At 36.5% G+C, this 23,869-nt stretch overlaps 1 protein-coding gene across 3 annotated transcripts in view; it reads left to right on the top strand.

Moving 5' to 3' along the window:
• The window catches only part of MTTP (microsomal triglyceride transfer protein), a 60,482-nt gene that overhangs the window by 11,304 nt on the left and 25,309 nt on the right, over nt 1–23,869 (top strand). For 2 of the 3 annotated variants that reach the window (XM_040477653.1, XM_040477662.1), the window contains exons 2-8: nt 7,235–7,422; nt 8,979–9,122; nt 15,109–15,216; nt 16,421–16,537; nt 16,864–17,003; nt 18,746–18,896; nt 21,035–21,192. In XM_040477653.1, coding sequence (XP_040333587.1) covers nt 8,979–9,122; nt 15,109–15,216; nt 16,421–16,537; nt 16,864–17,003; nt 18,746–18,896; nt 21,035–21,192 — 818 coding nt within the window. In that variant the 5' untranslated portion in view covers nt 7,235–7,422. Of the gene's footprint in view, nt 1–1,162; nt 1,317–7,234; nt 7,423–8,978; nt 9,123–15,108; nt 15,217–16,420; nt 16,538–16,863; nt 17,004–18,745; nt 18,897–21,034; nt 21,193–23,869 lie in introns of those variants that run through there. The other variant, XM_040477645.1, reaches the window with a different exon arrangement.

Raw genomic sequence — 23,869 nt, 5'->3', positions numbered from 1 at the left:
TTTTGTGACTCTATTAAGTTAGCTGTCTCTTATCTGAGTTGTCTAAAAGATGTAAGCTTAAGGTTAGAATTCTAGAAAAGGGTTTTGAGAAAGAGGATAGAAACTTTAAGAACCTGTTTTATACTTAAACATGGCTGTAAGTATTTTCATATACTTACAATATTTACTTACTTATAATATTTTCGTTCAAATAGCCCTTCACAAGTATTTGATTCCCTGCCAAAACATCCCCACAATGCCTCCCCAAACCACCTCATTTTAGTAGATTTTATTCCTAGCAGGTTTCTCACAGGAGTTTTCAAGGACAAGAGTTACTTCAGTTAGTATGGTCATAGCCATACTAGAATATTCACTTTAATTCTAGAAAACTTTCCTAATGAATTTTCTGTAGCAAAAGTGCTAAGGGCTGGAATTCCCCCTCTGAATTTCTTCCTAGAAATGAGATTCAGAAAGCATAGGGGACTCCAGCCAGCCAGTCTGAGGACTTAGACAAGTGTTTCTTGTCACGGAAATAGCTAGATGTCTACTGTAATATCCTCATTTGATAGGCTCACATGTTAATGATGGACAATGCTGATTTGCTACAACCCCATTAGTTTCACATATAAAAAGAACCATCTAGTTTTCAAAACTGAAAGTTCTATGTACTGTAACATGATTTTTGAAGTGATTGGTGGTGGTACAACCTAAAAATGTTTAAATAAATTATAAAATTCAGAGTGATTTTTAAATAACAGCATACAAATAGTATAAAAGAAATTCCAAGATGACCATAAAAGACATAATAAAATTCAATTAAGTTTAGCTTAGTTTGAGAATCCTTGTCCCCCTCCCACACAATGTGGCCAAATGTACAGATAAGCACTTAATAGAGGCATGATGATTATTGTGTATTGAGCCAAAAAGCATCACTACCAGTTGTTCTCAAATGTCCTTAGGCACTTCTGAATTTATAGGAAGGCAGACTGGTTTAGCTCTCAAAAGTGAACATTTTCTTGATTTTCCTTCTTGAGTAAAAAAAAAGCAAAAAGAGTGAGAAACTGAAAACTGCAGCCCACCTAAGTTTAATCATTAACAGTGAGTTCTTTGGTGAACTTAGGTCCTCATTTTGGAGTTTGGAATCTGACCTTTCCCCAAAGATAAACACGCTTGTTGCAGGTTCTGAGGAGGGTCACTCCCTCATTGCCACCAGAAGAGTCCACTTCTCAGTGACTCCTGGCTGGGAACTGGATGCATTAGAGGGTAGCTAGTCAATATGATTCTTCTTGCTGTGCTTTTTCTCTGCTTCATTTCCTCATATTCAGCCTCTGTTAAAGGTAAGTTTGTGTCACCGTTTGCTTAACTATAATTTTAATCACTGAGAGGAAAAAGTGTGTGTGTGTGTGTGTGAACAGTGAAAGAGTTTCTAACTAAATCGTCTTCAAAACTACAAAACTTTGGAATACTTGTGAAGGCATGACTGGATTGGAATGAAAATCAAATTCAAATTCGTACATACATTAAGGAAACAGAGGTCCCTTTTAGTTTCAGTCCCTTAGACTAATGTGCTCCTTGCTTCAATGTCTCATTCATGGTCTATTTTTAAAAGGGAGAAAAGAAATGCCAGCTATTGTTACCTGCTGCTGTTGGTCACTCACTGAATGCAGCTCCTTCATTTGAATTGTAAAAGAGGATTTTAAAAAATCAGTTTTTAAATTTTCTTCTAGTTGCTTAGCAATGTGACATCAAGAAGCATTAGGCTCAAGGAAACAGGCATTTGATTTGCCAAAGAATTATGAATGAAATAGTAAAGTATGTATTTAATTGCATTGCCATTCAAAAGTGAGGATTATCATAAGTGGTGAATTAAAGAAAATAAAACTACATGGTATTGATTTAAGAAATAAGACTTATTGTCTTTGGATTAATAGTGTTGCTAGTTGTAGTTTCTACTTTAAGATAAAGTTGATTTTTAAAAATACATATGAATTGTATACCTTTCAGGACAAACATATTTTATGATGGTTTATCGGATGGTTTATGATGGTTTATGGGATGATTTCTAAAAACTGAATGAAATGTATTATTATGGAATCTTCTTTTAAATCAACCAGAATGTAAACAAACTCCTTGGATTTCTAAATGTTGCACCTGTAAAATAAACACTTTTAGAGTCTCTTACGAGGATACACTGTCAAAACCAGTTGATCTAACACATCACTTAACATGCATGATAGGGTCCAGTTTTAATAACTATGTATACTAAGTGATACAAAACAATTCACATTAAACTTCTAAAACCCTTTTGGGATAATTATATTTTCATAAGTGAAATTTGTCTCAAGATTACTCGTGTGGAAAATTTCCACATGAGGAGAGAAGACAATCTTTGTTATTGAAGCAGAAAAACGCAGGGCTAAATTTAAATTATTTTACCTAAGCAAATAACACTTTAGTTTCTTGAACTAAAGATTTGTTTAGTTTCTTAAAACACCAGTTTCTAAAGTGTTTAGTATTTAAAAATACAGTCCTTACTTGCTATTATCTGCCAAATGAATTGTAGACTATTTGAAATATGAGGGATTTATACACCATAATATCAAGCTTAATACCCTTATTATTTTGAGAAAAATAATTGAACTATGGTAGTTATTATATACTTCTATTTTTTCTACTCTATAAAGGAAAAAAATTGGATAACTTGGTGTTTTCAAATACATGCAGTTATAATGACTGAAACACACACACAACATACAGGACAATGACATACAGGAAATATGGTTTAAAATATGACAGATAGCTACCATGTGTTGTGTACAAACTCAGTAGTGAATCCAGAGTTTTAGAACCTGAAGCTTATGCAATTTAGGGGGCATCTTGAGAAAAAATTGCAAAAATACCTTACTTTTGCAAATGTTACTGAAAGAAAAGATATGGCATGTGTGCACATTGCTAGGGTGCCCTTCCAAGATCTTGGAAGGAGCTTGGGCAAGTGAGGGCCCCAAAGCTTAAGCATCATTAGCTTCACGGTACAAGCTACCTATACCAAATATCATAAATAAAAAGTATAGGACTTGGCAGCTCTCTCTCTACCTGAATGTGATAACTTTTTGTATTACAGTACCATGATTTTATTATAGATTCCTTGCCTTCTGTAATGATTGACATTTAAGAAACAAACTCCTTGTGAAAGTCTATTTTAAAATCAGGCCATGGTAAATTTGGAGATCTCGTGTATCACCTCAACACCCATATTATATTGAATTATAAATGCAACTGTTTGGCAAATCCCCAGATCTGGGCAGATATTGAGCAGAGGTTGGACTGAGAGAAGGTGGGTGAGATTCGTACAGATGAAGGTCTATTTAGAAGAGATAGGCTGAGTATGAATGTCCTAAAGACTCAAGTTTCCCCTACTTTTTCTCAATCATATTTTGTAATAGTGTATCTATTTTCAGTGCATTCTTCGGGTGTGCTTTTACTTTTGCTAACCTAGGCATGAGCGTTCTGTTTATTAATCTTGTTATCTCTGAACACGACGGATTCCTTTACTTCCAGTCTTGCTCTCAAGTCCCTGGCCTGACCCACGCTTTTCAGTCCATTCACATCAATCACATCTTCCAATCTTTTTCCCTTGTCCTTCATCCTACTCTTTTACATTTTGTCTTAGAGTTTTCTGTTGGAATCCTCAATTCCATTGCCTACCCTTACCACTGTTGCATGCGCCTTTAAGTCTCACCTTGAATTTACCTGTTTCAAAATACATATTTTAAGATATTTCTTTACAGGTTCAAAACCAAGAGTTTTGGTGCTTTTAAGTCACTTAAAATTTTTAAATGCATTTGAAGGGACATGTTGAAGAGGTTTTGTCTAAATTCGGTTTCAAAAAATGCCATCCTGTATACTCTATAGAGTAACATCCTAAGAAAGAAGTAAGTCAGCAGTATAAACAGAACATGCTCCCATCGCCAGTGTTGCCAGATCTCTGAATAACATGAACAGAGAAACACTAGTCAAAGAGGAAAGGATAACAGGGACAATATTACAGCATGATCCACTTATTTGAATCATTTGAGGTTTTATCTCTTGTTTCAAGAGGTAGGAAAAAGATCTAGAACAAGGCCTATTCTTTCCTATGCTTTATCATTTCCACATCATAGTCAAGTTCTGATCTATTATATATTGTCTGCTTTCACATTCTTTTGACTGGTAAAGTAAGAGCAAGGAAAAAATGATCAACATAATACTTTGGAAATCTTTAAAATTTAAGAAAGTCTACCTTCCTACAAACTTTTCATAGTTATTTTAACCAGAAGATATCTTTATGTAGCCCACAAAACTTGGATCTTAGTAAATTTAAACATCAAATTCTGCATTCTATCTGCTATGTTGGGTTGAGAGCAGAGTCAGCTTTTCTCAGCTGTCTATAATGCTTACCTTTCAGAATTGCTGTGAGGATTAGATAAGACATGTTATTTCCTTTATGCCCTCTGTGGAATTCGATAGGCATGATAAAAAGAAGGCTCTCTGGCCAAAATGTCTTTCCTGATCAGAAAATCAATGTTTGAACCTGTAGCAGTGTCCCCAGTTAAAATGTGGAAGAAGTTGAGGTAGGGGAGGCAAGAGGTAGTCATAGACTTTATCTCCTCCAGGGTTTTTCCTGACCTTTTTTTTCTTATTATCATGAGAGAGAGACAGAGAGAGAGAGAGACAGAGAGAGAGAGAGAGAGAGAGAGAGGGAGAGAGAGAGAGAGAGAAGAACATGTGAGCAGGGGAGAGGGACAAAGGGAGAGAGAGGGAGAATTTCTCTCCACAACATGGGCCTTGATCCCACAACCCCAGGATCATGACCTGAGCTGAAATCAAGAGCCAGACACTCAGCCAACTGAGCCACCCAGGTGCCCCTTTCCTGACTTTTTTTTTGTCTTCTGTATCTTATACCTGAGGTTCTGCCTGATTTGCTGCTTGGACACAGTGTATGTTTGTATGTATACTCTTGGATACTCCCTTCCCACACTTCCTTCTAGCTTTTCTAGATCCCTGTTTCTTGTCTCTGTATCCCCTTGCTTTGAAGGTTTGTCAAAATATATAACTTCACCACCCAAAACTTTCCTTTTTGACCTCATCTTCTGTAGTGTCTTTCACTGAATTCTGGCCTCTTTGGCCTCCCTGCTGTTCCTCCATTACACCTGCGCTGCTCTCTCCTTAGGGCCTTTAAACTTGCTATTCTGTCTATGTGTGTGGAGGGCTGGGGCAGGTGTAAGCATGGAGATAGAAGGGATGCCCTTCCCACAGATATCCATGTGGCCTAAAGCCTTTGTCCAGACTATTACCTTCTCACAAAGCTCTTTCCCTCAGCATTCCCATTCCCTTTCCTGTTTCATTTTTCTTCATTAGCACTTCTAACATTTCTAATATGCTTATATACTTTTTTATTGCTCATCTCCTCATTTAAATGTAAGCTCCACAAAGGCAGACATTTTGTCTGCTTATTAATTAGTACAGCCCCAGAGCCTAGAAAAGTGCCTACCACCCAGGTGCTCAGTCCATCCTTGTTGGATGTATGAGTGAATTCCTAGCTCCCTCCCTAGGAATGGAGAAGAGTTCAACCTAAAGGTTTAGTTGTGTGTAGTACAGGCAAGAGCATGGTCTCTAGAGCCAGACAGCCTGAGTTCAAATCCCGACTCTATCACTAACTGTCTGGGTCATCTTGGGGAAAATGTATAATCTCTATGCCCTTCGGTTTCCTTATCTATAAAAGGAGACTGATAATGGTACTTACCCCACTGGGTTTTGTGAGAATTAAAGAAGTTAATGTACATAAAGCACATTGAACAGTTTATTAGAGACAATGTGTTTTTTTAATTAAATTTTTTTAAATGTTCATTTATCTGAAAGAGAGAGAGGGAGGGAGTGGGGGAGGGGCAGAGAGAGAGGGAGACACAGAATCCAAAGCAGGCTCCAGGCTCTGAGCTGTCAGCACAGAGCCTGACACGGGGCTTGAACTCACTGACTGAGAGATCATGACCTGAGCTGAAGTCGGACATTTATCTGACTGAGCCACCCAGTCAGTTTTTTCCTCTCAACAGGAGACACTATAGTAGATGATGGAGACAGTAGACTTCAGAAGTTTTCTTAATTATTGGCTTTGCAGAGTAACTTTGTTTTCTTTCTCAGCTGCCTCTCTTCTGGCCTACTCATTTGAACTTCCTTTCCTCGCCCTCCCTCCGTACGCATATTTCCTGAGGGAAGAAAAACTTATGGTTGCTTATTATAGTTTACTAGGCAATGCAACCCCATTAGCACTGAGGAAAAATGTATACTGAAATCTGTTTTGACTATGTCCTGTGAGCCATAGATAGAAAATACACAGAGGGTTTGCATGACCATAAACTTCAAATCATCTCTGGTAAAGATTTGATCCTCCTGTGTCACATTTCTTTGGGTTAAGGTAAGCTGAATTAGACAATGTGTAAACTGCTTCATATATCAATTATTTTGGCTCACTATACTATTTGACATTAAGCTGCCGATGCTAAATTAAAACTGGTACTAAAATCTTGTGTAGTAAAACATTATTTTCTTCAGGAATAGCTAATTTAAAATTACATATGTATAACCTTGAAATGTACCTTTGTACTAAAAGTTTACTATAATTAAATAAACTATAATATTTTTACTGTAATTAGTAGAGTTAATTGCATTGGGGGGATAGTCTTTAAATATTCAAAATATCCAATTTAAGGAACTGCCTTACCCCTAAAATTACCTTGGCATTGATCTGTTGCACTGAAATGATATATTAGTTACAAATAGTTTTTATTAATTTTGTAAAGCAATTCCTGGCTAAACCTCTACCTGGAATCATATTCATTTTACCTCAATAAAGCTGGAGAGAGAAGAGAAATCACATTCATATAATTAAAAGCAATGCAATGACATTTCCTTAAAAAAACTGTTCTATAGTTCAACCAGAGCGATATTTAGATCATCTGATTATTGATAAAGGATACAAATTAATGTCTGTTCTGAAATGGAAGTTTATTTGTTTGTTAGTTGTTCGTTTCGTTGTTGTTCAAGTCAGTGATTTCAGCAAATGGAGAATAGAACCATCTTTCATTTAGCAAATATTACTAAGGTTCCACTAGGCAGCACTATGCTGGACAAGGAATGCATTGATGGCAAGATAGCACACTCCGTGGCATGACAAGTACATTACAACTGAGATTTGACTTGTGTCACAATCTTTATGCAGGTCACACAACCGGTCTCTCATTAAATAATGACCGTCTGTACAAACTCACATATTCCACTGAAGTTCTTCTTGATCGGGGCAAAGGAAAACTCCAAGACAGTGTAGGCTACCGAATTTCATCTAATGTGGATGTCGTCTTACTGTGGAGGAATCCTGATGGCGATGATGACCAACTGATCCAAATCACAGTAGGTATTTTCTACCAGGCATGCAAAGATTAGATGTCAGCAAAGTCTTTGAGAAATGTTATCATTTGAGAGCAATTGTTTTGTGCTCTTGGTTATATATCCCTTTACTTTGTTATCTATCACTAAAATAAATAGATCTACAGTTTTGGAGTTTTTGCCAATAAAAAGTAATCTGGTCTTTCTAAGTTGTTGAAGCAAGCAAAAGAAGGCACATGCTAGTGAGTAACTATGGTATGATGTCCAGGTCTATATTTCTCACTAATAAGCACATTAAACTATAACCCAGTTGAAATGTTCTAGGAGTGAGGAGTCTAGAATCCATGTCATGTGAAAAACAGTTAAGACTACTTTCACTGAAGGAGGAGATAATATTGGAACCTCTCAATTTTCCTGAGTGCCTCCATATAACGGAAGTACCAATGAGGAAGTGAACCCATTCTGTGTTCTTCCTGAGGAAAGAGCCAGGTGCTCTCCTGCATGGCCATATTTGGTCAATTATGACAGTTTAGATTTATGTGTTGAGAAAGGAGGTCAAATCATATGGTCTCTGGGACCTCTTTCAGTTTTAATATATGGTGATTCCATATTGGCTTTCAAAGGCCTAAAGGCAATAGATTTCTCTAGTAAAGTCTGTTATTCTTCTACGTGTTGGTGTGAAGCAGGTACACGGGACCAAGATTTGTTCCATTATAACTGATAAGTAGTTGTTGATAAACTTTATAATGAGGTGTCATTGCAATACATGTATCAAGTGATCTTTGCTTCTTTGGATGTCTCTAATAGCTGTTGTGACTTCCAGGTTGGCTCAAAACTTCATCATCCACCTCTCTAAACCATTTCTCAATAGAACAGTAAACTATTCTGCAGAAAACATTATGTACCTCCTTGTTCAGTAATCAGACTGTTCATCTTTGATTTTGTATATACAAGTGAAATACAATGGGACAGGATTCCTTTCCAAAAAATGGTAAAGAAAGTGAGGAGACCAGGCAGACAGCAATAGTCAAAATGAATAAGGAGAGTGACAGTGACAAAAAAGAGCTACCTTTCAGTCATGATTATTACAAACCTGAATTCACAGATTTATTAAAGTATCAGTATTTTTACCTAATTCAAAAACCTAATTTTCATGTGACTTCTCCATTATTTTAAAGTTAATGGCTAAGTCTTATGAATCATGAATTGAAAAGCAACAGAATAAGTTATGGCCAACCCTGTTTATTGCTTTAGCATTTTATTTATTTATTTTTTTTTTTTTTAATTTTTTTTTCCCAACGTTTTTTATTTATTTTTCGGACAGAGAGAGACAGAGCATGAACGGGGGAGGGGCAGAGAGAGAGGGAGACACAGAATCGGAAACAGGCTCCAGGCTCCGAGCCATCAGCCCAGAGCCCGACGCGGGGCTCGAACTCACGGAGCGCGAGATCGTGACCTGGCTGAAGTCGGACGCCTAACCGACTGCGCCACCCAGGCGCCCCAGCATTTTATTTTCTAAAAGACTATGATGGAAATAGAGATAGCAAGTTTTTCTAACATGTTTCTTTCCATGATTCCAGATGAAAGACGTAAATGTTGAAAATGTGAATCAGCAGAGAGGAGAGAAGAGCATTTTCAAAGGAAAAAATCCACCCAAAATCATAAGAAAGGAAAACTTGGAAGCTTTACAAAGACCTGTGCTCCTTCATCTAATCCATGGAAAGGTAAAAGTGATTTTGGGGGTCCCACATCTTTTTTCTCCTACTTCAAATTTTTCCTTCCTTCTGTAGTTATTACATTGAAATGATCATGATATCACTACTTTTATAGTAAATGGAATTTTTTCAAGAACTAATAAGTAGAGGTTGCAAACTAAATGCTTCAGAAGTCAATCAAGGTGTTGAATTCACTTATATTTTCTAGCCATTTGTTTCTTATTTTTATGAAAATCTTACAATAGAATCAAGTATTTGTTTATTGAGAGGCACTATTAAAAGGTATATTCCTTATTAGGAAGGATTAGAAAGATATTGTAACACATTAGGTCATCACAGATGATTGTGTACATCATTCAGGAAAGCAGACAAATTGTGAGAATGGAATGATCTAGCCTCATTCGATAAATGATATTAACTCATGAGACTATCAGTATCTGGCTAATGCACAAAATTGAAGCTTTTGAAAGGGCATGTCATTCCTAAGGTAGAGTTGGTGTTTTAAAAAAGTACTTAGAGGTTATTTAAAAACGATGACTTTGAAAAGTATTTTATATATTAAAGAATGAACACTATAACATCCATTTGTAAATTTGCTCAGAAAATTCTGTAAGTGTGCATTACTTATGGTTTGATTGTGATCTATTACAATGGTCTTAATATGTTTGTAACTGAGAAGAAACTGTGATCAGTGAAATACTAGGCATGACATATGTGGGTTTATGAAAAGTAGAGATATTATATTGACGTACATAAAAATGTATCTGTGAAGATGTACACTCAGTTTTAGTTACCTAAGTAGAAAAACAGAGGGACCATTATAGTTAAAACTCTACACATCTGCAAAATGTCTCTAGATTCAAAATTTTTAAAGGTGAAAACAAATACTTTAAAATAATGTAAATTTCAGACATGTGATATATTGCTAATCATGATCTGCATTTTTATATAAAGCAGTAAAAGGAATTCTTATGTTGTCACCTCTCCTACAACCAAATGTGAATCCCCATCTCAAGGATGCTTCTCTTCTCCACTTGTCAAAATACTTACCATGCCCTAGGCATTGCTCACAGGCCCTTTCTTTTATAAAGTTCATATCTTTCCAGTCAACTGGAAATAATCACCTCTCTTTAGAATCCTCTTAGCACTTTGTAACTCACTCATGGCCCTTATCACTGTCCTTTTGGTCATTTGTGTCCATTACTAGACTTTGGGTTTTGGTAGAGAAAATTCCCATTCCTCTTTGTATTCTAGCCCCTCATACTCCCCTTCATGCCCTTCCACTCCCTTCCTCTGCAAAACACCCAGAACCATGCCTTGTACTGACTGACCTGGTATTCTAAGAGACTTTCCCAACATTCTCCCAAACCCCATACTCCTTTAGGCTTATTTCTATTCAAGTGTTTATCATAGATGTTTAAATCCTCTCTTTGTCTGCAGTCAGCATTCAGAGTAAGCTCATAGGCAGCAATTGTGTCTTTCACTCTGTATTTTCAGTGTCCTGCTCATAGTGGGGTCTCAATGAATGTAAATTAAAGGAATGAACACATGAAGTTATATGGTACTAAAATGAGTTGAACTTTGAGAAAGTCTTGGGCTATTGTTTGCTGAATATTAGCTAAATCATATTGAGCACTTCATGTGCAGAGGCCGAAGGCATTACATTAGTGATCTCTTTTATCCTCATGACAGCTCTGGAAGCAGGTGCTGCTTTATCGTCCTCTTGTAATAGATGAGGAAACCAAAGTTAAGAGCAGTAAAGAAATTTGCCTAGGGTCACACAACTGGCAAGTGGTGGAGCTGGGATTCAAACAGGTCTAATCTCAGAGGCTAGGCTGGAAACCTCCACATTATACTGTTTTCTAATTGTGAAGTATTTGGGGAAGTACCACCTCTTTGGTTGACTTGCAATATTCCTACTTTATCCTTCAGTATATCTATTAACTCATTTGATTTTCATATGGCACAACAACATGAAATACTATTTTCTTCCTCTCTGACCTTCTAATGTGGAAAGACACTTGAGCGCATAAAATATAAGTTGCATTTATAATCTTAATGACAACCTGCCATTTTATAGCCCCTTGGGTAGCAGTTGAGTACAAAGTCTTTTGTTACACACACAAAAGAACTCAGTGCCTTCACTGTTCAAAGGCTGGGATGGAGCTGCCACATCATTATTTCAATGACTCCAACATGCCAATTCTACAGGAGCTGTGATTGTGATGGTTTACGATAGCCTCAGGTTAAAGTGCACTGTGGTATCTATCAATGATATGATAAAGTACCTGTTGGGGAAAAAAAAATGACCCTGGAGACTAAGAAGCCATGTGGAGTTTTCAGCCACATCACTGTCAGAGAGATCATTATTTAAATGATCACCTCAGCCTACCATGAGAGGAATTAGGGAAGCAAGGGCTGAGCTCCTGATTGGCAGTTTTATTGAAAAATATTTTCCACTCCAAGCTCAAATTAAGTTTTACTCCCTGAAATTTCTGTGATTTCAGGGATGCTCAACAGCATGTATTTTTTGTCCTTCCAGAGCCCCCTGTTTTAAGCTCCCATATTTACATGGTAAAGGAGAGCCCATTAAAACACTCAGATGCATATTTATTGCACATCATCCTTTTTCCATGCCCACTCATCTTCCCTATATAAGTGTTTGGGCATGGCTCTGGTTTTGTCTACAGATCATAAGTGAAGTTGGACATATGACAGTTTTCTGGTTACGTTGATTAACACTGACAAGCAAAAGATGCCTCAAGTTACAGCATGGATCCTTTTTTTGGCCTGAAATGCTAATACAATTAACTGGATAATTACCAGATTTCCATTTCTGGTTTTTTCTGTCAGTATTGATTAAATGAACCTCATGGCTGCCGAGTTGGCCCTTTATTTTGTGTTGTTTCTGGGCATTGATTTGTTCTCTGAATCTGGCAGTATGGCTCCTTCACACACACTGAACCTCCGAAATAAATATGACACCTTGAAAACCTTCAATTCTTCAAGTATATCTTCACTTGTCTGTTTTCCATTGTGTCATTCCCTAGCTATACTCTCTGTTAGATATATATCAAAGATATATTTAAAGACATAAATCAGCTAAATAGACTAAACAAAATGATAGTCTGTTTGCTAGGATTCTTTTTGCTTATTTTTGCTGTTTGGCCAGAATTTTGCTTTCTCTTATTCTTCAAGAATACATACATTAAGGGGATGGATAGAAGCATTTTTTTCCCTAAGGAAAAAATACAATGAATCTCGACTGATTCCACGGTGAAATTAGCCCTCAAAATTTAGCAGGAGACTTTCTATTCTATTCTAGAATAGAATCCTTTTCTCCCTTTCTGCAACTCACCTATCTTCTCCTATGTCTGGTTTCCTTGAGTTAAAGACTTAGTTTGTAACTAGGTGGTGTCACTGTTGCTCTCCGGAAGCTATGTGAGTTTAGATAAGAGTCCTGTGCTTGCAGATGTTCAGAGCTCATTTCAGAACTGGATGAAGTAAATCAGCTTTATGGCATGAATATAATAAAACTTACTTGGTTCTTGTTGTGAAATAATGAATTTAAGATTATTGCTGTGACAGCCACACGGATTGAACTGCAAAGTTCTGACTTACTGTTTTGTCAATTATTGAGAGCCTGCTCAATTCTAATAGTTGACATTTAGCTAATATGGATACCAGAGCTGTTTTCACTTTGGCTCACAATGGTCTGCACTTAACAGAATTTAGGCCTCAAAGATAGCTGTCATACAAGTGAGGAAAAACAGATGTGTCCACTTTTCTAATTTTAGGGAAATGATAGAAATTAATAGAAAACTGAAAAAAAAAACTCTTTTTGTTTTCTGGTTTATTTTGTTTGTTTATTATTTTGTTTGTTATTTATTTGGTTTGTTTATTAGAGAAAAAAAGTTGTGAACACCATTTTCTTAGAGACCTGGTGGTCGAGATCAAAACTTGATCCGTACACATGGGCCATTGATAGATGAGTACTTAATCTTTTGTGTAGTTCAAAGATTAAATTGGAGAACTAGGTTTCCTGAAATTTTAGGTGAAACTTTATAAATAGTTCAGGTACATTTTAGAGCATGGAAGGAAAGTGAGGATACTAATGATAATCATACAAGTATTTTTACCACTTAATGACTCCTTTTTGCTTTCTAAAGTACTAAAGCCTTGCCAAAAAGTCACAGACCATAGACATATGTGTATTGCCACTAAATGAGTCCTTCTGACTGTATCTGGGTTCAAGAGACCCACTTATGAACTTTTAAAAGTCATGATATCTAGAGATATACTCCCAAATATTTGAAAAGGAGGTTACGCTGTAATTCCTAAAAGGAAAGAAGACCCAGTTTACAAAATAGAACATCAGAAACTCAGCCTTGGAGCTGAGAAATTGCCAGTGATTTGTTTGAGAATATGATACCATGGATTTTCAGACGCTGAGGTCACTATTCCAGTTCCTTTTTAACCTGGACAAATACAATTCCAACATTTATAGGTTCGTTTAGTGTAATGACTAAAATTGATTGCTGGATAAAATACCTAGTAAATTTGTCACTAGGCAGAGTATATGCAGAAAATAAAAATAGAGATTTGAGACACTTGTTTGGCTAATCCAGACAAAATAGTCCCTTCTAAGGTGTAAGAGTTTCCATATAGATCGAACTGTGTTCAGATTGAGATTAATTGAATTCATTGCCAAATTACTGAACATTCTGTTTTACTTGAGAAATCATGGTTGATTTTAAAGAGAATAGTAAGACATTCAGGATATTTCCAGTAGGAATGCTCAGCTATAATTAGCATAGACCTTGGGAATTTTGACAGGGAAGCTATATCCATCCTCTATTTCTATCTTTTTAAAAAATTTTTAGAGAGACTATGCACACATGTGTGCATGCATGCAAGAGCGTCAGCAGGGGAAGGGCAGAGAGAGAGGGAGAGAGAGAATCTTAAGCAGCCTCCACAGTTAGCACAGAACCGGACGTGGGGCTCGAGCTCAACTGTGAGATCATGACCTGAGCTGAAATTAAGAGTTGGACGCTTAACTGACTGAGCCACCCAGGTTACCCCAGCCTCTATTTCTAAATTGTGTGATGTGTTTGGAGTTAATACTTGGTGAAAAGTGACACAGGCCTTCCAGGAAATTCCCTTTGTATTTATATTCTTGTTTCTTAAACATGACCTAAATTATCAAAATGGTATGAGACATCGTTATCACCCTTGTGCCTATAAATATCAAGGATAAAACAAAGCTAAGGTAAGATGTTTGCTATTTCAGCCAAATCACAGTCATCCCCTCATTTCAACCTCTCTTCCTGCCTTCTAAAGGGACTCAAAGCAGCGCCTGCATCAGGCCATGTCATGCTAGCAATCTCAACCTCAAATCCTCCAACCTTCTTTATCTCCTTATACCCAATGCCAACATGGATGCTCTGGAGAGCCAGAGAAAGTCACCCATGTGGAATTTTGTCCATGGGCATTATAGTCATGTATAGGCCCTTGTCACAGCCCTTAGAGGGTGTGCTAACTCATGACTGTCAAGTGTAATTGCCATTCTCTTTTAAGCACCAGTCTCTTTGTCACTTTAAACATTGGTTAATTTTTGTTTCAGGCAGAGTTATAGGTAGAGAACATGTTGATGTGTTCAAAGAGAATATTCCTGATTTCTCTTCCTTGGGCAATCCTTCTTGTTTTCATAGAAATCCCAGTCTAAATCCGTGCACTCTTTCCTTCCCTATACTGTTCCCATCATGTTCAGAGCCTTAATTATCAGTCTCCCCAAATTTCATGTTCTCATGGTCTAGCTTCTTAGACATTTAAATAGCCTCTTTTCACACACAAAAAAGAAATCCCAGCTTTGGAGTAAACAGATCTCTATTTCCCAGATTGATAAGGGTGAAAATCTGAACTTTCATGCCACTTGTTTAACCAAATCTAATAAATGATGCATTTTTGCTTCATTTATGTTTGTCTTTCTCCCTAGGTCAAAGAGTTCTACTCATATGCAAATGAGCCGGTGGCCATAGAAAATCTCAAAAGAGGCCTGGCTAGCCTATTTCAGATGCAGTTAAGCTCTGGAACCACCAATGAGGTACTTACTAATATTATTAAGGATCCAAAATATTATTTACCAATAGTTAACCAAATTACTTATATGGATTTCTATTTGTAGAAATTTAGTAAAAAAGTTACTACTATGGTAATGCTCAGAAAAGGTGAGTAGGGTGGTTAAGTCTCATTTACATGTGAAACAGATTGCCGGTTACCCCAATTTGTACCCAAATACAGGGTAAAGGAAATTAGAATCCATTATACTAAGGGGACATATAGAATGATTGAATGACAGAGATGCAGAAAACCTTGGGGAGCATGTCAGTGGCATCACTGTGCATCACTATCTCATGGGGAGCTTATTTAAGATATAGATTCCCTGGATTCACTGTGAAGATTCTGATTCAATAGATTAGAGAGGACCTGAGCATCTGTATTATTAACAGTTTTCTCAGATAATTTGGATACATTATCCGTTTGGAGAACCAGTGGTCTATGCCAACAACCCCCTTCATTTTACAGATGAAGAAACTGAGGTTTAAACTAGAGAAGTTAAGTGGTCCTCCCAGTATCATACTTTGAGTCAAAAGCAGAACTGAGTCTAAGTTTCCTGTTCTGAATTCAGCCAACCCACGAATGGGCAAGAAAATCTAATCGCAGGGCAGGGCTGAGGGAATATCCGTTAGTTTGCTAGAATAAAAGCTGGGTGTGGTGCTGGCAGAGACTTGGAGGGAAGGCTCAGAGAAGCTAAAAAAGTCTGTATTGGCATACATTTGCCCACACTCAAATTGTTAATGTGACTTATGAGCTGAATTAATCCCACAGGTTTTTAAGGATTTCTAGTTATATTCATCTAATCAAAGAACACATGTACACACACATTCACATCTAGATATGGCATTAAAAGTCAAATCCCCTTCCCACACAATTACCCCTTTTCCAGAGGTTTTGATTATGACCAGGTCATTTGTCCAATTCTCATTAAACTTTAGAGAAATATAGAAAATCCTTTATTATTCCTGGGGCAATAAGAAGGTGCTAGTAAGACTCAGCAAAAGAGGATGGAAAAGAATCCACATGTTATGGGAAGCATTGAGTTCTTCCTGTCTTACCATCTTGTCAGCTTGGACAAAAGGTAGTCCCCCATGGCATATCAGGAACCCCAGTTTTCAGGCTACTTCCCACTGGAATTCAAATGGTTCATGGGAAAATCCCAAACATTGTATTTTTACTTTTCTTTTTAGGTGGATATTTCTGGGGATTGTAAGGTGACATACCAGGCTCATCAAGACAAAGTGATCAAAATTAAGGCCTTGGATTCATGCAAAATAGAGAGGTCTGGATTTACAACCTCAAATCAGGTATGATTGATATCACTCTCTTTAAGGCATTCAAATAATTACATTTTTAGAGATTAATTTAAAATAGTAGAAGAATAAGGTAACAATATAATTTTGGAATATTTGATTTTTAGTTTAGGGTATTGTTTCATACAATGTCAAATGAAAAGGTTTGTTTTCATATGTTGTAAGTTTGGGCGGTGAAGGGAAGATATTAAGGGGAAGCTCTTTTGAACATCAAAAGACAGTTTGCTACTTGACTTGATTCAAAGATAAAAAGCTTATTTTTACAACTACAAATATCTATCTATCTATCTATCTATCTATCATCTATCTATCTTATTTAGGTCTTGGGTGTCACTTCAAAAGCCACGTCTGTCACTACCTATAAGATAGAAGACAGCTTTGTTATAGCTGTGCTTGCAGAAGAGACACATGCTTTTCGGATGAATTCTCTACAAACCATTGCAGGCAAAATAATATCAAAGTAAGATAATGCTGGAATATAAATTTTCTTTCCTATTCTTTTATATATTATCATATTTGGTTTTTACATGTATATGTTAGACATGTTAAATATATATATGTTTTATGTATATTTAGTGCTTCCTCATTTTGACTGTTAGCTTCTTGAAAACTGTGATTACATCTTGTTCATCTTTATTTTTTCACATCATCTATAATAATGGGATATATTAAATACTTACTGTTTATTTAATAGAATTTCATTTAAAAATTGTATCAATTGTTTATTGAATAGAATTTACATTTAAAAAAGGCAAACTACTTGATAAGTTCTGGTTTATTTTCTAATTTCTCTGTCAGAAGTTTACAATGATAAGGTTAAAAAGTGGTGACTTTTGCATGTTCTCTCCTTGAGATTTTTTTTTGTTACTGTTGTTAAAAAACACATAAAAAATTCCATAGTAAAGTGATATGACAGAATTTTTGTAGTCTTGATTTATAGTACTTACAAATTCAAGCCTGTTATTTCAATTTAAGATTTCTCTGATCAGAAGTTCTCACAGGCTTAAGAACTAAAATTTTCAAATCTAAGAGTATGTGTTCCTTTAAGATTTTAATTTAGAAAAAGATTTTTCTAGCATTAAATGTATTATATCTTATACAATTGCTTGTCAAATGTTTTCTCTGAAATAGCTCCAATATCAGAGATCAGTGGATGCAAAATCTTGGGAGAAGTGCCTCAAACCATAAATGCTTGAAGTATTTTTGAAGTCTCATCTGGATAGAATTTTGCATTTTACTTTGTACCATATTACTTTCATCTATTCTCGTACAAAATAAATATTTTAAAGTACGTACCAGGTCTATCAGATTTCCATTGCTTTATAGCAAACCACTCCAAAGTTAGTGGTGTAAGAAGCAACAATCATTTTATCATTCTCTCATAATTCTGAGTCTTGCGTTGGTTCAACTAAGCATGCCTTGTTTGGCATCTATTCTGCAGTTGCAGACAGGCACTGACCAGAGCTGGTTCAAAGGTTGCTCCCTTGCCTATTTGGTACCTGAGCTGGGAAGACAAACTACTGAGGCTCCCCAAGCATTTCTCTTTTATCAATATGTGGCCTCTCAAAATGGTAGCTTTGGGTAGCCAGACTTTGTACATGGCGGCTCAAGTCTCCGAAGGTACAGGCGCTGCTAGCATTCCAGATGAAGGCTGAATTTCCTTTTAAGATTTATCCTTAGAAGTCACACAGTGTCACTTCTACTGTCCCTCTCTTAGTTGGGGAAGTCACAGAGTCCTGCCCAGGCTCAAGGATAGGGATGCAGACTCTACCACTTGACGGGAGAGAGACACGGTTCTGAAAGAGTATGTATCAGGCAAAAATATCTGTGAAACCATTTTTAGTAAAAAAGATTTCTTAACTGTCTTAGTTAATAAGTGGTGTGTGGTTGTACTGATGGTATTATTTGCAGAAAGTAGGGCTAAATTCAAAAGAGGTGACATCACATATCTTGTTCAGCATCCAGGCAAGTTTTTTTCCCTGTATTCTCTTAAATCCAGACTTAAATTTTCAAATCTTTGAATAAAATTTTTGCTCCAAAAAGACTTCATAATTAACTTGAGGTCTGTTACTGAGATATTGCAGTTTGAAAGATATGGACTTCCATAGTGTGAATAAATTGTTTGCCAAGAGAATGGTAATTAGTAGCTTGTTCACTCAAAGGAAAACTGCTTATGTGGTATTTCTCTTCCTTGTGGTACAGGCAGAAATTGGAGCTGAAGACCACTGAAGCAGGCCCAAGACTGATGTCTGGAAAGCAGGTTGCAGCCATAATTAAAGCAGTTGATTCAGAGTACAAGGCCCTTCCCATTGTGGGACAGGACTTCCAGAGCAAGTGTAAAAGATGCCCTTCTGTAAGTGTGAACAACTGCATTGAGTGGTCGGATAGGGGAATACTCAAGGCTTAAAATTCCGTTTTCTTTTTGTTTCCAATGGAAGCTTCAGTTAATTCTTTGAAGAAAGTTTATAAAGAGCTACCAGCCACCACGGAATTATAATGGCACTATCTTAACAATATGCACCTGAGATGATGTGTAATCCAATGATATTTAACAAATAATTATCATCCACTCATCTCAAGTTAAAAATGTTATGACTTAAGTAAGGGCAGCTTCTGAATAGTAGTACCTAGAATACCTGGGGGGATAAAGGCCCTAATGAAGTTAGGGGAAAGCATATAGTGTCAAGAGCATGGACAGGATCTGAATCCTGACAGTTTTCGCCACTTAATAGCAATAAGTCTTTAGGTGAAATATTTTGCTGAGCTCAGTGTTCTGAGTATTGCTTTGAGAACTAAAAAAGGATGCCAAGCTCTCTTCTAAATTAGGAAACATTTTTCTACCATGCCCCAAACTCCTCTACAATTATAGGCAAAACGAGATCTCATATCTCCCAGGCAAAAGATAGGTCATCTTATAACATTTTAAAATCAGCAAAGAGAAATTTCATTTATTACACGAATCAGTTGTGATGATGGCTACAGATGTGACCTTAGGATCTAGTATTTCCTAATACTTAACCTCTTGTCAGGAGAGCAAACCCTGAGCATGAACAACAGAGCAACATGCTCCATTGGTAGCTACCAGAAGATTCTGTTCCCTTTGGTTTTATTGGTATTCAGAGAAGTAGAATTATCAAGAACGAATACCATAATTTGCTTAAAGTTCAAGACACTATTCCTTGCTAATTTCAAATTTATCAAAATTGAACTAAAGAAAAAACAGAAAAAATAATTCTCAAATTTTGTTTTCCCTTTGTTTTTCTTCCATATATCATTTAATATTCTACTGTGATTTTCTAATGTGTCATATGGAGGTGGAAATTATATAGGAAAGTGACTAATGAAACCAATCATCTTTTTTAATACTGTGAATTATTAATTTGTCTCCCCCATGGTTATTAAAAAGAATAAGCTGTTTAAGATTTTTGATAATTACTTCTTCATTATCGTAGGAAGCATTGATGTCTTTGAGCAATTGCTTTTCCAATTTCCATATACTGTCACCATTGCAACCCTTCAAAGAAAAAAAATCTGAATTCACACTAGTGTTCTTTCTGCCCTCAGAAATGACCCAGTAAATATTTAGCTAAGAATAGCTAGAATTTTGCTTTGGAATATCCTCTTAAGATTAGATAACCAAGAGGAGTTTGAAAAAGAGAAAATATGTGTCTATTGCTTATTAGAAGGACTGAATAATTCAAAAAATCGGTAGCATGCTGATTACCTCAGAATTAGAGAGCTGGAGGTGACTAATGGGATTAAACACATTATTTACAAGTAGGGGAAAAGTGGCAAACTATGAAAAATCAGTTATTTAGCTTATTTGAAAGCCAGAATATGTCACTAGTTAGAATTATTTACTATTTTTAAAACCATAGTAGAATAACAATAGTAGGAGAATTACTTTTATCTAAATAATACTCTACTTAACATTTTAAGTAATGAGCAGTTCAGACCTCAGTGTAGTTAAACATTGCATTTCATAAAAACAATAAAAGAAAGTTAGAATCGGGAGCTCACGGTATTACAAATACTGATTTTCAGTGAGTTCCCTGTAAATAATAAACCTGACACAATTATTCAGCAGTTTTGATTTATTCCCCCTCCAACATATCCTGCTGTTAACGAAAATTCTGCATAGTTCTAGTATGGTAGTCAAAGCCCGGCCTCACACAGAATTTCCTTAGGGTAACCATGGAATGACCTTCTAGGACCAGAAGCCTGATTTCTTTCGAGCTAAAGAGTAATAGACAAAAATGGTGCTCCTGAGAAAGAATCATACACAGGGTCGACAAGCCTCAATATTTGTCTCCGTGAATCCCAGGAATGTGATACTGGCAGGTAGCAATCTGGCACATTGAGGCGATACAAAAAGCTTCTTTTGCTTGTCAGATACAAGGAAAAATTTGTTTCTGGGGAGAACATCCCTTGTCAATGTGGATGTTCAGAATTATGAATGGGGTGCGAGCCTGCAGCCATGTTTTCTTGCAGCTCTCGGAGCACTGGCAGTCTACCAGAAAACACCTGCAGCCTGACAACCTCTCTAAAGCTGAGGCTGTCAGAAGCTTCCTGGCCTTCATTCAGCACCTCAGGACTGCGACTAGAGAAGAGATCCTCCAGATCTTAAAGGCTGAAAACAAGGAAGTATTGTAAGTTCCCGAATACTGTGTGGCATTGTCTGTAGAAAAGCATTTCTTGGTTATTAGCTTTAATTAAGCAAGAAAGATTCTTTTTATTTATTTATTTATTTATTTATTTATTTATTTATTTATTTTTATATTTATTTTAATGCTTTTATTTATTTTTTAGATTGAAAGCCTGAAAAGGGGGGGGGGGCGGGGGGGGGGGGGGACAGAGGATCCAAAGCGGTGGCTCTACCTGACAGCACAGAGGGGCTTGAACTCACCAACTGCGAGATCATGACCTGAGCCGAAGCCCGCGCTCGACTGAGCTCCCCAGGCGCCACAAAAAAAGATTCCTTTTTAACCAACTGCCCAACCTCCAAATCAATTATTGCGTTGTTTTGCATTTTCATCAAACAGTTATGCTTCAATATGGTAATTTAACAGTTACTTGACCAGAAATGTAGTAACAAGGTTTTAACAGTGACTCAGAATGAACATATTTTGAGTGTTTATGAGTTTAAATCAGGTCTAAATTGGTACATACATAAGGGAGGGGAGGGCTTCATCTTGATATGTGCTGCCTCCTGTTTTTGGACCTATTAATTTACATTTGAAGAGATTGCAGAGTTGATTATAAAAACAAAAAAAGAATATGACTTTTTCGATTGAAAAATGAAAAATTTTATTAGAGATCCAATGATCATCCCCATCAAAGCCATGTTTTATATAGAAAATTGAGAATGGAGGTAAATAGTCAAAAAATATAGAAAAAGACATCTGTATGCTACTTGAATGTTTGGTGAAAGTATGATTCATTGCACACACATAGTGAAGAGTTGACTTAATTCTCAAATTAATTTTGTAGATGTAAATGTTTTATTATTTTAAAAATTTTTTTAACGTTTTATTTATTTTTGAGACAGGGAGAGACAGAGCATGAACAGGGGAGGGTCAGAGAGAGGGAGACACAGAATCTGAAACAGGCTCCAGGCTCTGAGCTGTCAGCACAGAGCCTGATGCAGGGCTCGAACTCACGGACCGCGAGATCATGACCTGAGCCGAAGTCAGCGGCTTAACTGACTGAGCCACCCAGGCGCCCCGATGTAAATGTTTTTTGTCTGTAATATAGAATTTGTAAATACAAATTCAACTATATGATACTAATTACCCTCATGATACAGAAAATAGCTTAATTAATTTGACTGTCAAAACTAGCCATTAACATAATCAAAAGTGGAAATTGGCCAACTTACACACACACACACACACACACACACACAGCAATAGCAGCAGCAATAGCGGCAACAGTAGTCACTGAGTACAAAGGATTCAACTCAATTTTCTAAGATGATAATTTAGCTTTTTTTTTTTTTTTTTTTTTTTTAAGAATTCTGTTTATTCTTGAGGCACCTGGTTGGTTAACAGTTGGTTAAGCGTCCGACTTTAGCTCAGGTCATGATCTTGCGGTTTGTGGGTTTGAGCCTGGCATCAGGCTCTGCACTGGCATTGTGGAGCCTGTTTTGGGATTCTTTCTCTCTCCTCTCTCTGCTCCTTCCTGACTTGTGTGCACCTATGCATGCATGCTCTCTGTCTCAAAAATAAATAAATAAATAAATAACTTAAAAGTAACAAAGAAGTCTGTTTATTCTTGATTGTATTTGTTATTTACTTGCCTTGAGGACATTTAAAAAAATTGATAGGAACTCCATATGACTAAACAGAGTTGGTTGCTCTCTTCAAAAATAAGTATTTAAACCAGAAATTGAAAAATACACGAAATAATAAATTCTCAGACTCATGTTTTAATCATAGAACTTTAAAAAATATTTGTAGGGTGATTTTTCTTTATAGGAAAGGCAAAGATACTGACCAGAAAAGTTTAAAAATTAGCTATTAATTTAGAATGGAGATTGTATGACACTTTAACCTTATGTGAGTCCTAGAAACCTTCAGGTGGCAACAATTTGGATGATTTCATGATGTATTTTCTAAATCAGATTACAGGTTTCTCCTGCTATCCAAAAGTGGAGACTTCTATGAAACCTTTTGTAACCCGCAATTGTGCAAAGCAACGAATTACCATTAATTTACGTGGCAAATCTTTTGACCATTTCCAGATCCCCAAAATAACTTCTTTTAGGTTTTTCTGATACCTTAGGCCATTATCTTGCTAATGGATGTACACAATACATTGAGAGAAAGCACAGATGCTCACAGATACAGTTCTAGGCTATCGTGACTTGATTGTAAGATGCTGAGTGTGCTTCCCAGGGAAGGGGCTTGGTGGGGCTACCCTCACTGCTCAGGGTCCACACTGCCTCTATAACAGGCTTGCTGCAAAACACGTTGAATGCCATTTAGCTTTTAACCTTTTTTTGGTAAAAGCAAAATTCCTCTTCAGGATTTCTTTTGGTTAGCAAAAACAAGTACTAATGTAGGTCTTTTGTAAAAGCAAAGTAGCCTAACACAAACTTTGGAAAAGCAGGAGATACTTGTATTTACATAATATTGTGCCATATCATATGTAGACCACATGTAGCATAGTGTAATGGAAAGGATGCTAGGATGAACTAAAATCAGAAAACCTTGTTTCTTTTTTTTTTTTTTTTTTTTTTTTTTTTTTTTTTTGAAAGGAACAGGGAGCATGAGGAGGGGGGGGGGGGCGGAGAGCGCTGTGCCCCACCAACGGAAAGAAGGCCCC

This window comes from Herpailurus yagouaroundi, unplaced genomic scaffold (genome assembly GCF_014898765.1).
Source record: "Herpailurus yagouaroundi ecotype Mexico unplaced genomic scaffold, PumYag 28, whole genome shotgun sequence".
NCBI lineage: Eukaryota > Metazoa > Chordata > Mammalia > Carnivora > Felidae > Herpailurus > Herpailurus yagouaroundi.
The sequence above is the reverse complement of the archived record's forward strand: the minus strand, read 5'-3'. Positions and strand labels throughout refer to the sequence as shown.